Source organism: Hakea prostrata, chromosome 10, assembly GCF_041222555.1.
Source record: "Hakea prostrata isolate BN-2017 chromosome 10, UWA_Hpros_2, whole genome shotgun sequence".
NCBI classification, from domain to species: domain Eukaryota; kingdom Viridiplantae; phylum Streptophyta; class Magnoliopsida; order Proteales; family Proteaceae; genus Hakea; species Hakea prostrata.
In genome coordinates this window covers 965,203-982,376 of record NC_142609.1, presented here as the reverse complement: position 1 = coordinate 982,376, position 17,174 = coordinate 965,203, and the positions used below count along the sequence as shown (strand labels likewise).

At 38.4% G+C, this 17,174-nt stretch overlaps 1 protein-coding gene across 1 annotated transcript; it reads left to right on the top strand.

The window, feature by feature from the left end:
- EMB2734 (ARM repeat superfamily protein) lies at positions 1 to 14,441 on the top strand. The gene is made up of 20 exons (XM_089136524.1): positions 1 to 1,389; positions 1,551 to 1,754; positions 5,205 to 5,309; positions 5,536 to 5,601; positions 5,686 to 5,850; positions 6,386 to 6,460; positions 6,568 to 6,722; positions 8,550 to 8,685; positions 8,768 to 8,837; positions 8,935 to 9,062; positions 9,184 to 9,240; positions 9,921 to 10,106; positions 10,196 to 10,288; positions 11,916 to 12,001; positions 12,094 to 12,160; positions 12,362 to 12,428; positions 12,538 to 12,674; positions 12,889 to 12,980; positions 13,110 to 13,176; positions 13,521 to 14,441. The coding sequence occupies exons 1-20, from the start codon at positions 160 to 162 to the stop codon at positions 13,683 to 13,685; spliced, it is 3,351 nt and encodes a 1,116-aa protein (XP_088992650.1). The 5' UTR covers positions 1 to 159; the 3' UTR covers positions 13,686 to 14,441.
- The last annotated feature ends 2,733 nt before the right edge of the window (positions 14,442 to 17,174 follow it).

Genomic DNA, 17,174 nt, shown 5'->3' with positions numbered 1-17,174 from the left:
CTCACGTTTCCCCACCATCTAGCACTACTTCGCTGGAGTCACAGACGTGGAAGCGAGAAAGGGAGAGAGAAGCCCGCCTCCGCCTTCTTTCTATCTCCTCGGAGCCTCTCACAGAGCTTCTTCCTTCCTTCACTCATTGCAAACCCTAATTTAGCTACAATGGATTCCGAGTCGTCTCAGCTTCAGCAAGCCCAACTGGCTGCGATCCTTGGCCCTGATACGGCTCCATTCGAGACTTTGATTTCTCATCTCATGTCATCTGGGAACGAACAGAGATCGCAAGCCGAGGCTCTGTTCAATCTATGCAAGCAGAATCAGCCGGATGCGTTATCTCTCAAGCTTGCCCATCTCCTTCAGTCGTCTCCTCATGTAGAGCTTCGGGCCATGTCGGCGATTCTCCTTCGTAAGCAGCTCACACGTGATGATTCCTACGTCTGGCCTCGTCTTTCTCCTTCAACCCAATCGGCTCTCAAGTCTCACCTTCTTGCTTGCGTTCAGCAAGAAGTTGCCAAGACGATATCCAAGAAGCTATGTGATACGGTTTCTGAGCTCGCTGCTGGTATACTTCCTGATGGTGGCTGGCCAGAGCTTCTCCCCTTTATGTTCCAGTGTGTCACCTCCGACAATCCTCGGCTTCAAGAGTCCGCTCTTCTGATGTTTGCCCAGTTATCGCAGTACATCGGGGAAACCCTAATTCCCCACCTCAGCACCCTACACTCCGTGTTTTTCCAGTGCCTCGCTTCATCCTCGAATTCGGATGTTCGTATAGCTGCGCTTGGCGCTGCCATTAATTTCATCCAGTGTCTGTCGAGCGCTTCTGACTGTGATCGGTTCCAGGACCTATTGCCGGCAATGATTCAGACTTTGACGGAAGCACTGAATGGTGGTCAAGAGGCCACTGCTCAAGAAGCACTCGAGTTGTTGATCGATTTGGCTGGAGCGGAACCCAAATTCTTGAGGAGGCAGCTGGTCGAAGTTGTTGGGTCCATGTTGCAGATTGCAGAGGCCGAGTCACTGGAGGAGGGCACCCGTCATCTTGCTGTCGAATTCGTGATCACACTTGCCGAGGCCAGGGAGAGAGCTCCTGGGATGATGCGTAAACTGCCCCAATTCATAAGTAGATTGTTTGCGATCCTGATGAAAATGCTTCTGGATATAGAAGATGATCCTGCTTGGCACACTGCAAACGTTGAAGATGAGGATGCGGGGGAGACCAGTAATTACAGTGTTGGTCAGGAGTGCTTGGACCGGTTGTCAATTTCATTGGGTGGGAATACAATCGTTCCTGTTGCTTCAGAGTTATTGCCACAGTTCTTGGCTGCGCCCGAATGGCAGAAACATCATGCAGCGCTCATTGCCTTAGCTCAGATTGCTGAGGGATGCTCAAAGGTATTTAAATTTTTAGCTGTCAAATTTGTATTGCTCAAGCATGCTGGTACATTGGAATCTTCTATTGATTTATCGTTCACAGTCTTGTTTTAGGTGTTAATGTTTTAAAATTTGTTTGTGAACGTAGTCACTCCGGTAATGCTTCAATTTATATGATGCAGGTAATGATAAAAAATCTAGAGCAAATTGTTAACATGGTTTTGAACTCATTTCAAGATCTCCATCCGCGTGTGAGGTGGGCAGCTATTAATGCTATTGGACAACTATCTACGGATTTGGGTCCAGAGCTGCAAATTCAATACCATCAACGAGTACTGCCAGCACTGGCTGCAGCAATGGATGATTTCCACAATCCCAGAGTACAGGTCAGTTGGCTTTATAAATTATAATTCTTTCTGTCTGGTTATCAGATTTCGTCTGAACTGAAGTATACCTATTCTCTACTTCAGTCATTATTTGGATTTGCATCTTTCACTGCTGGGGGTTTACATTATTTCCATTTGCTTATAGATAAGTTCCATTTGGTATCTGAACAATATATTAGTTGGTGTGGTGTTGGCAGCATAATAGTAATATCTACTGTGTAAGGAAGCATGGTTTTGAAGGGAGCAAGGTGATCATGGTGTTTTAGGTCTTCCTAAACACGTGATAGGGCAGTCATATGGCATCACCATGTTGAAGAAAGCATTTTGGTGTTCTGTTTTTGATATAACCATATACTTGGGAATAATAGCATATTGAAAATTTTATGTTCTACTTAAATGCTAAATAAATATCAAAGAATAACAATTATGCAAGATATTCATTAAAAAAAAGAAGAGAACAAATAAACATACCATGTTTCATGCCATGATATACATAAGTGTGTTTCATCTCTAAGAAATTTGACTGGTCAAGTAATTTTGTGTTTCCATGAGAACTTTTATGTATTAGATAGAGCACAAATCCAGTTTTTCAACAAGTCCAAGACTGGTTAAATCTTATATGGTGAAGAAGCATTGTTCTAGTAAAATCTTGATTGATATCATGGTTTTCAAAGTGTCTGCCTCGGCGGTAAGGCGGTTTTTCAACTGCTTTATTTACCACCGTTTTGTTGACATGCATTTTTTCAGCCGCTTTTTCGCCTAATTGTTACCGCTTTGTTGCCTTGTTGCGGCCTAGAAATGAGTCTTTTTTTGACAATTTTTATTTGTACATTATAGTATTTTTCTTCTTGATTTTTTTAAATCGAAATTTATTCTACAAAGCTGTATACGAATTTAATAGTTGGTCATTTTGTAATCGGGAATCAATGAATCATCAAATGGATAATGATTTGGAAATCAAAATAACGTGATCTATTAATTTATCGTGTTCGGTAACAAAATGTGTCAAAAAATGGACATATCAATCCCGGTTCAGATTTGAAAATTATTTGTTTATTTAAAAAAAGTCGGGTGAAAAACGATTTTGTTAAATGATGCCCCCTGAAATTAATGCCACCTGTTGATTTATCTAATTTATCAATCAAACCCTACCTTATGGATTTTTATGTTAACTCAGGGGGGAGACTGAAAATTTCCTGTATAAAGAGAGAAGTCATTATAATAAGACTTTGCTCCATCTTATGAATCACTATGTTTTTGTTCTTTTTTGAATTTTTTTTCATAACTATGATTCTTGAATGCTTTTTTTTTTTTTGATGAATGTGATTTTTGAATGCTTGTTTAGATTATAATAGAAATTTATCAATTTAAATGTAGTTGTATTGAAAAAATTTGACCTAACCGCTTTGGTCGTCTTATTGCCGCTTAGGCAAAGCCCCAACCGCTTTGATCGCCTTGCCGCCTTAACAACTGCGGTTGGTATACGTGAGTGCTATCAATATCATTTGAATGAAAATATTTTTTTAGATATCAAAACAAGTGAATATTTTACTGCACTTCTGGTATTATTAATGTTTCATCATATTATTATTTATGAGATTTTTAGGTTTTAAAAAAATCACACCATTAGAAATGAAAGTGCAATGTTGTTATTGAAGTGGGGGTTGACATTCTTTCCTTTGGGAATTTTTTTTTTGGATTACTTATATATTTGACACAAAATTTGGGGGTGGGGGTACCGTTATTTGCTTATTTATGATAAATTATCACTAGTAGATGTTTAACTTAAGTGGTATTAGGTATAAATAAGGGTCAATATAGGATTGGACTCCAATATAAACAATGTATGGTAACTTCCAATAGAGTGATCCATTGCCAAGCCTCAGAAAAAATTCTTGGTGTGCCTTGATAACTATGTGAGGAAGATTGTCACTGCATGTACTTTCGGATAAATTGTTAAATTTTTGCTTTAATTAAGGTTAGGGATCTCAATTGGTTAGTTGGGAACATCTAGCTAACAGAGGATATGCCAATTGAAGAGCTAGCATCAAAAGCTAACAGAGCTTGATTATGTGCTAAGCCAGATTCATGGTTTTCGTTGAGTGGTTCTGATATATACAGCAAGTTAATTCATTTAGTTGTGGATGGTTTACCTTGTAAGAATTCAAAACTTATTTGGAACTTATATGTGGGAAAAGGATGGTGAGCTATTATGATTTGCATATGTATATTTGATGCCTGTGGAATTGACATGATTCAAGTTCTAGATCTTGAGACCCATCTCGCCAACTTAAAACGGGGAGTTGGCGGGAGATCTTGCTGAGTTGGTTTTTTTCCTTCACAAATCAAGGCTTGAAGTCGAGTGGTATTAGGGGTTTGGGGCTATTTTAGCTTTTCTTAACGCAATGTTGACCTCAGATTCATTAAAAAAGAAGTGTAAATGTGAGTTCTACTTTGGGCCCCACGTTGGAAAACACTATGCTGAAGTAAAATCTTGAATGGCCTATTGGATGCTCGAAGTTCAAAATTAAAATAAGTCTAATACTTTACACGGGATGGTCTACTTTACACAATAGAAATATGGTTGGATTGTAAACGCTATACTTTACACGTGATGGTCTACAATCCAACCATATTTCTATTTTGCAATGTTCTAGATGGTCTACTTGATTTCCGAGTGATGAGTTAAGTTGTAAATGTTTCCTGTTTTTGTACGTTTATGAAGTTCAAAATAAATGAGAAGAGGCTCAGATTCTAAAAGAAAAAAAAAAATAGAAAAGAAAGAGTGTGTGAGTTTTAGCTTTGTTGGTGTAGTAGTGATTATAGGAGGTAGAGCAGAGGGATGCCATACTAACTTCCCATTGGAAAGGAAAACATCCATAAGTGGGGCTAAGTTGTTCTTGTTTTTATTTTTTAATGTTTTTTAATGAGTTGGTATTGTTTGAAATTGGGCCTCTGTGTATATACTCTTGGTTGATATGTTCATACTAGAGTTTGTGCAATTCTACGGGGCATCTTGTTTTTTTGAAAGGCCGTCAGCTGATGTCTTGGTAGATTGCTTTTGCAGAGGAATGTGTTTTGAGGCAGTACAAAATACAATTACTACATATCCCATTATATGGATAAATACTTGCATTATTTATTTATTTATTGTGTTGTGTTGTCAGTCATGTTATGTAGCATTTACTTTTACATTTCCTTTTTGGTGTGTTTAGATAGCATGTATTGTGGTTGGCTCTATTTTTGTTGCTTTAAACTGATGAGTGCTCAGATTATGCATCTAAACTTGTTTTGCTTGTCTGACTTTTCTTCTTCTTTTTTTTTTTTTTTTTGGGGGGGGGGTGTTGTGGATGCGGGTGTCGTGATCTATGACTATATTTTTCTCTGCTCAGCGTGCTCTTCAGGAAACATTTTCTCTGATTTTTTTCTATTATCCTATGGATTCTGTAGGCACATGCTTCTTCAGCAGTCCTCAACTTCAGCGAAAATTGTACGCCAGATATCTTGACACCTTACTTGGATGGGATAGTAAGCAAACTGCTTGTACTACTACAGGTATGTGTTGGTAGACTGGCACCTGCTTGTATGCTTACCGATATCCACCCACACGAGGATATTCTTATGAACATTTTTATATACTTCTATACTTGTTTATGTTCATCACTTCATTGTGCTTGTAGAACATGTCAATATAGCCAACTACATGTCTTCTAGCTGTTTAAGCATTAGATGGTTAGAAAATTTGAGTGGTCGAATGGGTAACATTATGTGTTTGGTCCAGAATGGGAAGCCAATGGTGCAGGAGGGGGCATTGACAGCTTTAGCATCGGTTGCAGATTCATCACAGGTAGTTATTACAACCTCGTCTACTTTATTAGTAATATATTCTGGCATGAGCTGATTTAGTTTTACACTTTGCATTATTTCATAGGAGCACTTCCAGAAGTATTATGATGCTGTTATGCCTTACCTGAAAGCCATCTTGATTAATGCAACTGACAAGTCTAACCGTATGCTTCGTGCAAAATCAATGGAATGCATTAGTTTGGTTGGAATGGCTGTTGGCAAGGAGAGGTTCAGGGACGATGCCAAGCAGGTAAAATGAAAAAAAAAACTTTTACTTTGTTGTGGCATTCGTTTATAATTTTAGCAGTCTGATAAATTGCAACTGAGAATCACTTGTGCAATTTGAAATATTTGGCTTCCATCATAGTGACACAGGATTGAGTGTATTTGGCTTCCATCATAGTGAACAGGATTGAGTCTAAGGGTGGCCACTTTTTCTGAAGAAGGCTGAATCTTAGGACTGACCTGAGCCACCTTCTTCTGTGACCCTTCGGAATTTGGAGTTGCACTTGACTCCTTTTGATAGTGCACAATTAATAAGTCTTGAGTTTTTCAGAAACGGGAATCAAGCGTAATTGTTTTGATTAATTAATTTGGTGCCAGTTGAATCAGAATTGTAGTTGGAGCTTTTTAGCTGTCATCAGTTATGTAATGATGAAAATTTTGATAGTGCTTTTTGTTGACTTAGCTAATGTATGACATTTTCAGTGTATATTTTTTAGATTGAGTGGATTTCATTGAGTATTGAGGTGGGACTCATCTTTGGTTCTTTTAATCTTTTAAAGGTTATGGAAGTGCTTATGGCTTTGCAAGGATCTCAGATGGAGACGGATGATCCGACTACAAGTTACATGCTACAGGTATGCATATCCATTTAAATATTCTACAATATGAGGATTATGTCACTAATACCTTTTAATGCATTATGGTTATTGAAATATGAGATAAATATCTATTTATGTTTCAGGCATGGGCTAGACTCTGCAAGTGTTTAGGGCAGGATTTCCTCCCTTACATGAGTGTTGTTATGCCCCCCCTTCTCCAGTCTGCGCAGCTTAAACCTGATGTAACTATTACATCTGCGGATTCTGATGATGATATTGATCAGTCGGATGATGAAAGGTATGCTTTTACATGATTTTTGTAGACTGCTGAGATCATTTTATCCGATGCTTGTGGTTGTATAGCATTATAATTTTAAATATGTATTGTATTTCATTTTGTAAGTGGACAAGTTAGAGCTGTTTTGAGGCTCATAATGGACAAATCTTTGATTATTGTCTCTAACATTTGTTATTACCATTTTCATAGATCTGTTAGTTTAAGTAGTGAGATTTCTTTTACTTTACTGTTGTTGGATTTGACAGTTGAATTTGAATGATAGTAGACCATTTTGTGGGTGCTGTTGTTTGTGGCTAAAGAGATTATGCCAAACTAAAACGCTCATGAACATGACCAAACTTCAAATTGAACCAAGCAAATTTGTAGTGGTATTGTTTTCGTTTTGGTGTTGTGAAAAATATTAAATGTTTGTTATTGGTTGGATTTGTCTGGGCTTGGTAAGACCAACTGAAACTGGCGAAATAGATAAAGATGATTCAAAAACTAATAGAAAGCCAATAAAAACCCGTATTGTGTTTTGTATACTTTAATCATCAGGTTATGATTGAGCATTACCATTAAAAAATGAGCTATAATTTGTATATTTAGGTTGATAGAATCATGGAGAGCAACTTTAGAATTGAAAGGCTTTAAACTAGGTGGAATGAAGACGAATATTTGGTGTGTTACTTTGGTTGTGATCAAAATGGACGATGGGAGTGGTGAAACTTGATGAGAAAGAGATTCCACAAGGAATTATTTGCTCAATTGTAAATAAAAAGGTGATATGGAGGATGATGTTTTTCAAAGAAATAAAATAGGGTGGATGAAGTGAGGAGGTGCATCTATGCTCCTTTGTGATCAATGTATTCTTTTAAAGCTCAAAGGTAAATTCTATAGGGTTGTCATATGACCAGCTATGATGTACTTGTTCAACATGTTGGGCTGTTAACTAACATCATATAGATAACCTCAGTGTAGCAGAAATAAGGATGCTAAGATGAGTGAGTGGCAAGGCTGGGAAGGATAATGTAAGGAATGATCATATTAGAGCTGGTCTTGAGTGGCTCTGATAAATGGTAAGCTACGAGAAATTCAATTGAGGTGGCACGATCAAGTTCAAGCGAGGCCCTTGTGCCCCTATATGGAGAAGTGATTTTAATCCTTATTGAAGGAATTAGAAGAATTAGGGGCAGACTTACGATAATCTTAAGGAAAGTGGTGAGAAAATATATGCATAGCTTAGCCTTGTTTCTAGTATGGCTTTAAGTAGAGCTGATTGAAAAGGCAAGAAACCATGTTGCCGACCCCATCTAGTGGGGACAGGGCTTCTTGTTGTTGTTGGTAGCTACTCAATTTAAGGTACCATTTGAAGTTCATATTATTATTTGTATTGATCCATATATAGATAACTAAAAGGGGACCGATAGCTGATACCAATAAGAAACTGAAAACTGCCCAGACTAACAACTGATCTATTTCAGTTGATATTTGAAGGACCAATTACCATTCACTTGGTGGTCAGTTTTGTTCTAGTCCAATATGTGTTGATGTCCTAGATCAGCAAAACAAAACCCTACCAACTGATATGACTATGTCTCTATATATGCCTCGAGTCTCCTACCTAGCATCCCTGTTTAGTTTGGTATGTGTGTGTGTGGTGTGTATAAACACTATGGATTTCCCATCACCACACTTTTCTTGATTCATGTCTTTAAATTAATTTCTTTGGATTACATTGACTTATGGCACTTGGATGATGGGTTTTAACCAGGCGGTACTTTTCTTGTGTGTTTATTTGGGTAAAAATTTGGCTAAGTTTTCTAAGATTCTGTATTTCTATTTCAGTATTGAGACTATTACTCTTGGGGATAAAAGGATAGGGATCAAAACTAGTGTACTAGAGGAGAAGGCTACAGCTTGTAATATGCTATGCTGCTATGCAGATGAATTAAAGGAGGGGTTCTACCCATGGATTGATCAGGTTGGTCAGTGATTTGCAAATGTAATTTTATTAGGCTTATCATTTCTTTTTGACTTAGAAGTTAATTTCATAAAATATGCAGGTTGCTCCTACTTTAGTTCCTCTTCTCAATTTTTATTTCCACGAAGAAGTTAGGAAGGCTGCTGTTTCAGGTGTTAACTTGATTTGAAGTTTGTTAATCACTATGTTTTGTATGAATTCTGAGATTTCCTTGGTTTTTAAAGCAGCTCTTTTCTTTTGTTTCCTTAGCCATGCCAGAGCTCTTGCGTTCAGCTAAGTTAGCTGTGGAAAAGGGGCAAGCCCAAGGTCGGAATGAGTCTTATATAAAGCAGTTGTCTGACTACATAGTACCTGCTTTGGTTGAAGCTTTACATAAGGTTATCATCTTTGTAGCTGTTGACGTTTGCATGTTTATTACTTTCTGATTTGTTTCTCGTGTAGCATTAGTGCATATTTTTGGGTATTGAGGAGTTGTTTGACTTGCAATTGTTGTGTCAGGAGCCCGAGACAGAAATTTGTGCAAGCATGTTGGATGCTCTGAATGAATGTGTTCAGGTCTGTAATTTTATTGGATTATATGTCAATACTAAGAAATAAATCTCCTGATATATTTAATGCCAGTGCATACCTTTTTTCATCCACCCTTCTCCTTGACACTGCTAGAAGACCAGACTGAGGTTAGACATTGATTACATGTATTAAATGGAGGATAAAATTGATTGACTAAGAGCAGTTGCTTAAGAAACTACATTTTGAAGGCTGGTTGATGGATATATGGGCTATGGGATGGTCAGTACTATTGGAAGGTATTACCATTATTAACATAGTCTGAACAATATTAGGGCAAGAGTGTCAAAATAGAGCTGGAACCAAATACTGGAATAAAAACCAGATGCTTACAATCAAACTGAAAGGAAACCACAGAAAATTGATTTGGTTTTGATTTAGTAGGTTGTCTTCCTGAGTTCCTGGATCAGTTTTCATTTACACCGCAAAACTGTTGGTTTTGATCTCGGACTTTATGACCAAAAAGCCTATTGCAATGGTTGCCAATTACTGTCTCTTATCATTATTTCTCCAAAATTGGTGAACTGTCTCGCAAAATTTTGTCTTCAGCATAGTGCCCGAACTCATGAAACTTTTCCTGAGATTGTATCATGTCCACGTGTTCTGTTTGCTTATTCTGAAGGAAGCCACCAATCTCACTCTATGGTGGCTGCTGTCTGCTTTTTCAGGTATCTGGACCGCTTCTGGATGAAAGCCAGGTGAGATCCATTGTTGAAGAGATAAAGCAAGTGATAACAGCCAGCTCAACTAGAAAAAGAGAGAGAGCAGAGAGGGCTAAAGCAGAGGACTTCGATGCAGAGGAAGGGGAGTTGCTTAGAGAAGAAAATGAGCAAGAAGAAGAAGTCTTCGACCAAGTATGTTTCCAAATAATTTTTGTAACCAAGTTCTTCCAAGATTTTCCACGTAGCATTGCTCTTGGCTTATGTTACCTTTCCTGATTCAGGTTGGTGATTGTTTGGGCACGTTGATCAAGACTTTCAAGGCCTCTTTCTTACCTTTTTTCGATGAGCTATCATCATATATAACGCCTATGTGGGTAAGTTGATACATAACTCCGACATGCTATTAGTATGTAAATCTGTTCTTGTGGATTTAAGCTGCATACTGTCATGTAGATTTTGAGTAAACAAATTCAATTATTCTATTAATCGTGGACTGCAATACTGGTCGGAAATCCCACTTTAGTACAGTTGCATAATGGAATTGTGGTGACAGCTGTGACATGGAATATGATTCCAAATAGGAGAGACAGGACACTAACAACCCAAAAGAAATTAAGGCCTTTCAAATGCCAGCAAACACATTCCAGCAACTAAATGAGGCAAAAATCTCAAAAGAAATTCAAAACCAGTATGACATTCTTTAGAGTACAGCTTCATCACATAACCACTATGGAAGCTCGAATAACATATATTACCAACACAAGCTGACAGAAGCATCACAGACCCCATATTACAGCAAAACAGAGAAAAACAGGGGTTATTGGTATCTCAAAAACCAAGGGAAAAGAGTGAGTTCTTGATTAACAACTCCTTACAACCATGGCACCAGGGAATGGAATTATTCCCAAGGGTGATGCAGAGGGTCCAACTCCAGTTCCAAGACTAGTCGGTTAAGAGAGAGAGACCACCAGGGTAAAAGAAGAACAAGAATTAACTTGAATCATAAACCGACAATCTGTACTCTGATACCAAGTTGGAATTAAATATTGCAAGAGAGAAAGGAAAAAGATGAAAGTAGAAGGTAGAAGAAGAGGAGAGTGATGGTAGAATGTTGTGTTGGTGAATCTGTCTAGGACACCTGTCTTACCTCAGTAATAACATGAAGGAATTAGATACACCTCCACAGGCAGTTAAAAGATAAAAAATGTTAAATTACAAAGTAAGATAACTAGGCAAGTTTCAGAATTATATACACCTCCATAGGAAGTTAAAAGGTAAAAAATGTTAAATTACAAAGTAAGACAACTAGGCAAGTTTCATTGTGGCATAGAAACCCTTTAACACTCTGTGGTGCACTTGTACAAATTTACCACCAGGGCCTCCTTGCTACAGAGCCTACGGTAAACTTATTTTAGCTCTGATATTCAAGTGTGACTGTCAACACTATTCTTCAACTTGGATATGGAGTAGAGTCTGAAGGTTGATTTGCTTTATTGACATCCAAGTGATGTTTTGTACCTTGGTAATACAATTTGTTGATATAGGTCGAGTTGTTTAATCAGTCTGCTTCATTTGTTCTACCAAAGAATTCTAGTCTCTTGGTCAAGTCCAGATCTATCTTGGTCTGTTTGTCTGATTGAGATCCTGCCAGAACCCAACCTCATTCAATGGCTACTGGACTTGCCTTAGGAATCTGGTGTGAATCTCTCCCCCAACCCCCACCCCACCCCACCCCACCCCACCCAAAAGAAGAAGGAAAAAAAAAACCCTCTTTTTTCCCTATTTGAGCAAGTCTTTTCCATTAGTTGTTGATCTTGTAAGTAGGTGCTGATAACTTTATTTTGCAGAGATGTTGCACATTTGTTTTACTTGTAATACATTAACTCGTATAAATTGTTATTTGTGTTTAGAAATTTTTTATACAGATAGTTGGTACTGGTTTTGAGTATCCATTACCAAATCTTGCATTTCTCTATCACTTAGAAAGGCTTTTCAATACAGGGCAAGGATAAAACAGCTGAGGAAAGAAGGATTGCTATTTGCATTTTTGACGATGTTGCGGAGCAATGCCGAGAAGCAGCTATGAAGTATGTACTTCCTACAAAATATTAAAGCTTGAATTCAATATTGAGATTGTGTTATTTTTATGTTGTATTTATTCTGTGTATCGGTGGAACAGATATTATGATACTTACCTTCCTTTCCTGTTGGAAGCCTGCAATGATGACAACCCAGATGTTCGGCAGGTTTGTGCTTTGACCTGTGGTGATTCTGGTTCTTTTGAAGATTGCAGTTTGTTTGCTTGTTTGTTTTTTCTTTTCTGCTTGCCTCTTTCCATTTGAGCAAAACTTATTTGCCTTGACCTCTCTCCCTTTTTTCTATGGTTCTTTCTCAAATTTAAGTGGACATTTGGCTCATTTTTTTTTCTTCCTATTTTTAAATTTCAGGCAGCTGTATACGGTCTTGGCGTTTGTGCAGAGTTTGGAGGATCTGTTTTTAGACCTCTCATTGGAGGTAGTTTTCATGTTCTTTCATTTGTCAAAAGTTGGACCTCTTTTTTGATGATAAATTATTTTACTTTGTATGCTGTTCATTGGATGACTGTCTAATTTCCTTGTTACAGAGGCCCTTTCCCGGCTAAATATTGTGATAAGGGATCCTAATGCACTCCATTCAGATAATGTAATGGCATATGACAATGCTGTTTCAGCTCTTGGGAAAATATGCCAGTTCCACCGTGATGGTATTGATGCAGCTCAGGTGCGCTTTTGGGTTAACATGTCTGGTGTTGATTTTTGTGGCATCAAGTGCCTGAGTAAATCAACATTAATATTTGTTTGGAACCTTGAGCTATAGTAGGATGAATTTGCATCTTTTTATCATTTATTATCTCAAAGATAATAACTGGTTGCCAAAAGTAATCTTTTGAAACTAAAATGCCTGTTTGTTCTTTTTTATTTGTGTTCTGTGGCAGGTTTTTCCTGCTTGGTTGAGCTGCTTGCCAATAAAAGGTGATCTAATTGAAGCCAAAGTTGTGCATGACCAGCTTTGTTCAATGGTTGAAAGGTAATAAACTACATCGGGGGTATATTGAGTTATGAATTTCTTCTACAACTAGTTCTGCAGTTAAATGTTCTCTTTAGAAGTGCTCACCAGTATGGTCGAACTCAAGTTGCATGTCTGTGTTCATTTCAGATCTGATAGGGATCTTTTGGGCCCAAGCAATCAATTCCTTCCAAAGATTGTTGCAGTCTTTGCTGAGGTGCGTTTATTTATTTTGTTCTTATTGAATAGTCCTGAGTTTAATAAGATTATGGGCATAAGAAAAATGACTGATGAATGGAAAAGAATTGAAATGGTTCTGATTTATAAAAATAAAGTTGATATCAGAGCTGTAATAGTTTGGGAGGAACAGAACTTAAGAAGAGTCGTATCATGTAATTATGGGAGAGGTCAATTGGAACTCGCTTGAGACAAGAATCTAGTATTCAACCAATTTGGTTTCATGCTAAGAAAATTAACTACAAAACTTTTATTTGATTAGGAGGGTAATGCCGTAATCGAATTCCAGGTTTTGTTTTTCACTGTGATTATTATTTTGTGTAGGTGCTATGCACAGGCAAGGATCTCGCTACAGAACAAACTGCCAGCCGAATGATCAATATTTTGAGGCAGCTACAGCAGACTTTACCACCTTCTACCTTGGCATCGACCTGGTCATCCCTGCAGCCTCAGCAACAGCTTGCGTTGCAATCAATCCTCTCATCGTAGTTCTTTGTTGGATGTTTTGTGTTGGCATCTCGTCGTTCTTTGGGGGAATTGCTGCATTCATTCGGTCTTATCTATTATATTATATGTTCATTACCCATTCTTTCTCCATTATGTATTTCCATCATTCCTTCAGTGTGGGATTTTCTGGCGATGCGATGTTTTTTTATCGGTTGAGGTTCAAAATTGTGCGGTGAAAGGGGGAAAAAAAGGTTTTGGTGTAGAATGTGTATATTATAAGCATTATTCATAGTCTGGTTCTTCCTGTTGGAAGGGGGAAAAAAGAGGCATGGATTTTGGTAATTGAGGTCGTTTGAGGTCGAGGATTGCTAAGAGGCAATTCTTGTTGCAGTTTTGGTGTTTTAATCTCTGTAATTTTTTCCCAATCTATTGTTTCTTTTTTTTTTTTTTTTGGTATGGTCCCAATCTATTGTTTCGCTTTGCGGATGTGATGAACTTTGATATTTTATTGAAGTACTGTTTATGAGTCTTGTCCTTCTTTACCCACTACTTGTGATTCGTTCAACGTTGCTTCAAAAACAGCCTCTATGAATCGCTTCTGGCTATATTGCTCGAGGAGCTCGGCTCCTATCTTTAACTAGGATATGGATGCAGATCCCTCCTTTATTTCTGCCCTCAAACTCTGTTAATATACCCAGTCGAGTTTGCTGGGAAGCTTTTCAATGAATCACCTTTAATGCTTTTGGGGGAAAAAAGGAGAATCTGCTGCACATCGCATATGTTCTCAGGTCCTGCAACTGGATAAATACCAGACCCATCTATTTATTTTGTTATTATTTAATGTAATTTATGTCCATACTGTAGTCTTGAGCACTCAGTATGTTACCTACAATTTTCTAACTGATGGGGTTCAACTTCAGAGCCTGTCGTTAGGTCTCAGATGAGAACTCGAGATCTTGCAAGCAGGACCCCTCCCCATCCTTTCTGGGAATGGATTTTGTATACTCTGTAGCAGTAGGTGACTAGGTGTGCAATATCAGTAAATATGCTTAAGCTAGTCTAAATTCAAGTTAAAACTGTGGAGCTCGAAATTAGGTGTCATGTTGAAATTTTCAAGCCAAAACTAGTGGAAGGTGTAAATTACAGCATTTGATCTCATAAGTCGGAAGTCAGGAGTTAAAACTTTCTTGGGGGGCTTTACGTGTACAAACTGTCTTCAGGATTAGTCAGGGTGAGTGTACGATGGTCCGAACACCTTAGATTTAAACAAGAAAAACAGAGTATTTGAAGAGCAGTGCGATCTGAAGAAGCAGTGCAACATGTGATTTTGAAAGGAATCGAAGTTCCAGAGGCCAGATAAGAGATTGATTGCAGTGGCTCCAGCAATGCACTATGTGAGTTCTGAGTGAGTAGTATAGGCGGCGACACCAGGAACCAGTGCGAGAAGAGGATGCTGGAGTTGGAAACGAAAACCCTAGGGTTTCACTGACCAATGCCAACATGATCTCATTTATTTGCTGCAACCTGTTAGCCCCCAAATCTCTACTTTATTGAATCAACTCCCTTTGCAGCAGGGGGCCACGATGGCTAACCCCTTTATCTTCTCAAGACCTCCAAAATTTGCTTTTTATTTACCCTTCTATCCAATCTGGCATCTTTCTCCCTCATTAAACTTCATAGTCCACCATCCACAGCCCAACCCCAACCAACTCCAATAAACCCCCATGAATGACCCAAGCAGTCCCAATAGCCCAAACCCAATGACCCAACCACGCATAGCCCAACATTCCCAACTCCAAATAACACCCATTTATGACCCAGCTAGCCCAGTCGGCCCAATTACTATAAACCACCAATCTCACTTACCCCATTGGCCCTGTACCAGAATGCTAAACCCACTCCCCCTACCCAGAGGACTTAAACCATCATACCACCAGTAATTCAAACTATGAAAACCCCACCCAAACACTAAATCCATAGCCCTTAGAGCCATCATCCAACTAACTAGAGCCTGCAACCTCAACATTTGACTAACACTCTGGAAGGAAATTTTCTATCAACTCCACCTAACAACAAAGTTCTATCCCAAAGAAGAGGAAGGGTGGATAAAGTTGTGAACAAAGACAGCAGGGAGAGGATGAAATTGACTCTAAATCTCATTTTACTATTTACTCCCGCAGTGTTTGGAGGCTACCAGCACCGTGGGTTACAATGATTCTTATGTTGTGGAATTGCAGGGGTTTGGGGAGTCCCCCTACAATTCGGGCACTTCAGAATCTCGCCAAGAAGTGGCAATCGAATATGAATTTTTTTTTATGGAGACAAAAGTGCAAGCAAACATTATGGATAAAACCAGAAGGAGGGTGGGTATGGATGAGGTGGTTGTTAATCATATTAGAACAGCAGGAGGCTTGACATTGTTATGGAGGGACTCTAATATTTGAGATTTATTGACTATTTTGCTGAGTTTAAGAAATACCAGAGCTTCATAACCTTAGTGTATGGTGACCTTGTGTGTAGGGGACTTTAAGTCTTTAACTCCTTCTTGGCTTGGCATGAAAAAACTGGTGGTTCATGTAAAGGAGAGATGTGAGGCAATTCCAAGAGATGGTTGATGACTATGCGTTGACAGACTTTTGATCTCATTGAGCAGCTTATACATGGAGTAACAAAAGATTGGGGTGGGGTGGGGTGGGGTGGGGGGGGGGGGGGGGGATAATATCAGCATAAAGTTGGATAGGGCAATAGAAAATACGGAATGGATAGGTACTTTCCCTGAATTTGTTGTGTTTGTAGAAACAATTATGGTCTCTGATCATGCACCACTAATGTTAGTTATGGAGGGCAAGCCAAGCAATGGCCTTTGAACATTTAGGTTTGAAGCCATGTGGCTTAAGGATCCTAACTGTAAAGTTATAGTAAGCAAAGCATGGCAGAGAGAGGAGGATACCCCTATCCATTCAATATTGTTCAAAAAACTTGAGTATTGCCAAGAAGACCTGAAGGTTTGGAACAAAGATTTTTTTTTTTTTTTTTTTGGAAATATACATTACCCAAATGGAAAAAGTGAAGAAGAGATTGAGTTATTTGCGACGACTATCTGTAAATAAGGTATCTTAGATAGAAGAGAATGCTCTCTCAAAGGAATTGGAGGAACTTCTCAATTGTGAGAAGATTTTTTTGGAGGCAAAAATCACAGATCCAATGGCTACAAGAAGGGGAAAGAAACACTTCATTCTTTCATACAAGTACAGTGGCACAGAGAGGACATAACATAATATTTAAATTAAAAAAATAAAGAAGGGGAATGGTGCATTGAAGAATTTGAGTTGTAAGAGCTGTTTGAAGACTACTATAAATATCTTTTTTCTTCCGATGACATTGAAAACAATGACATCGAGTTTGTTCTCCAAGGCATAACCCAAGGGTGGTACAGGAACAAAATGACATGTTGATGGCTTGTCCCAGTCTAGAGGAGGTTAAAAAGGTTCTGTTCACCATTGGACCACTAAAAAGCCCGAGTATTGATGG

What these genes read in the sequence shown, in the direction of transcription:
- EMB2734 (XM_089136524.1), top strand. Translation starts at nt 160, where the DNA reads ATGGATTCCGAGTCGTCTCAGCTTCAGCAAGCCCAACTGGCTGCGATC. An exon ending in TAGGAAGGCTGCTGTTTCAG is followed by an intron (nt 8,838 to 8,934) that starts GTGTTAACTTGA and finishes TTGTTTCCTTAG; the next exon opens with CCATGCCAGAGCTCTTGCGT. An exon ending in AAGAAGAAGTCTTCGACCAA is followed by an intron (nt 10,107 to 10,195) that starts GTATGTTTCCAA and finishes TTCCTGATTCAG; the next exon opens with GTTGGTGATTGTTTGGGCAC.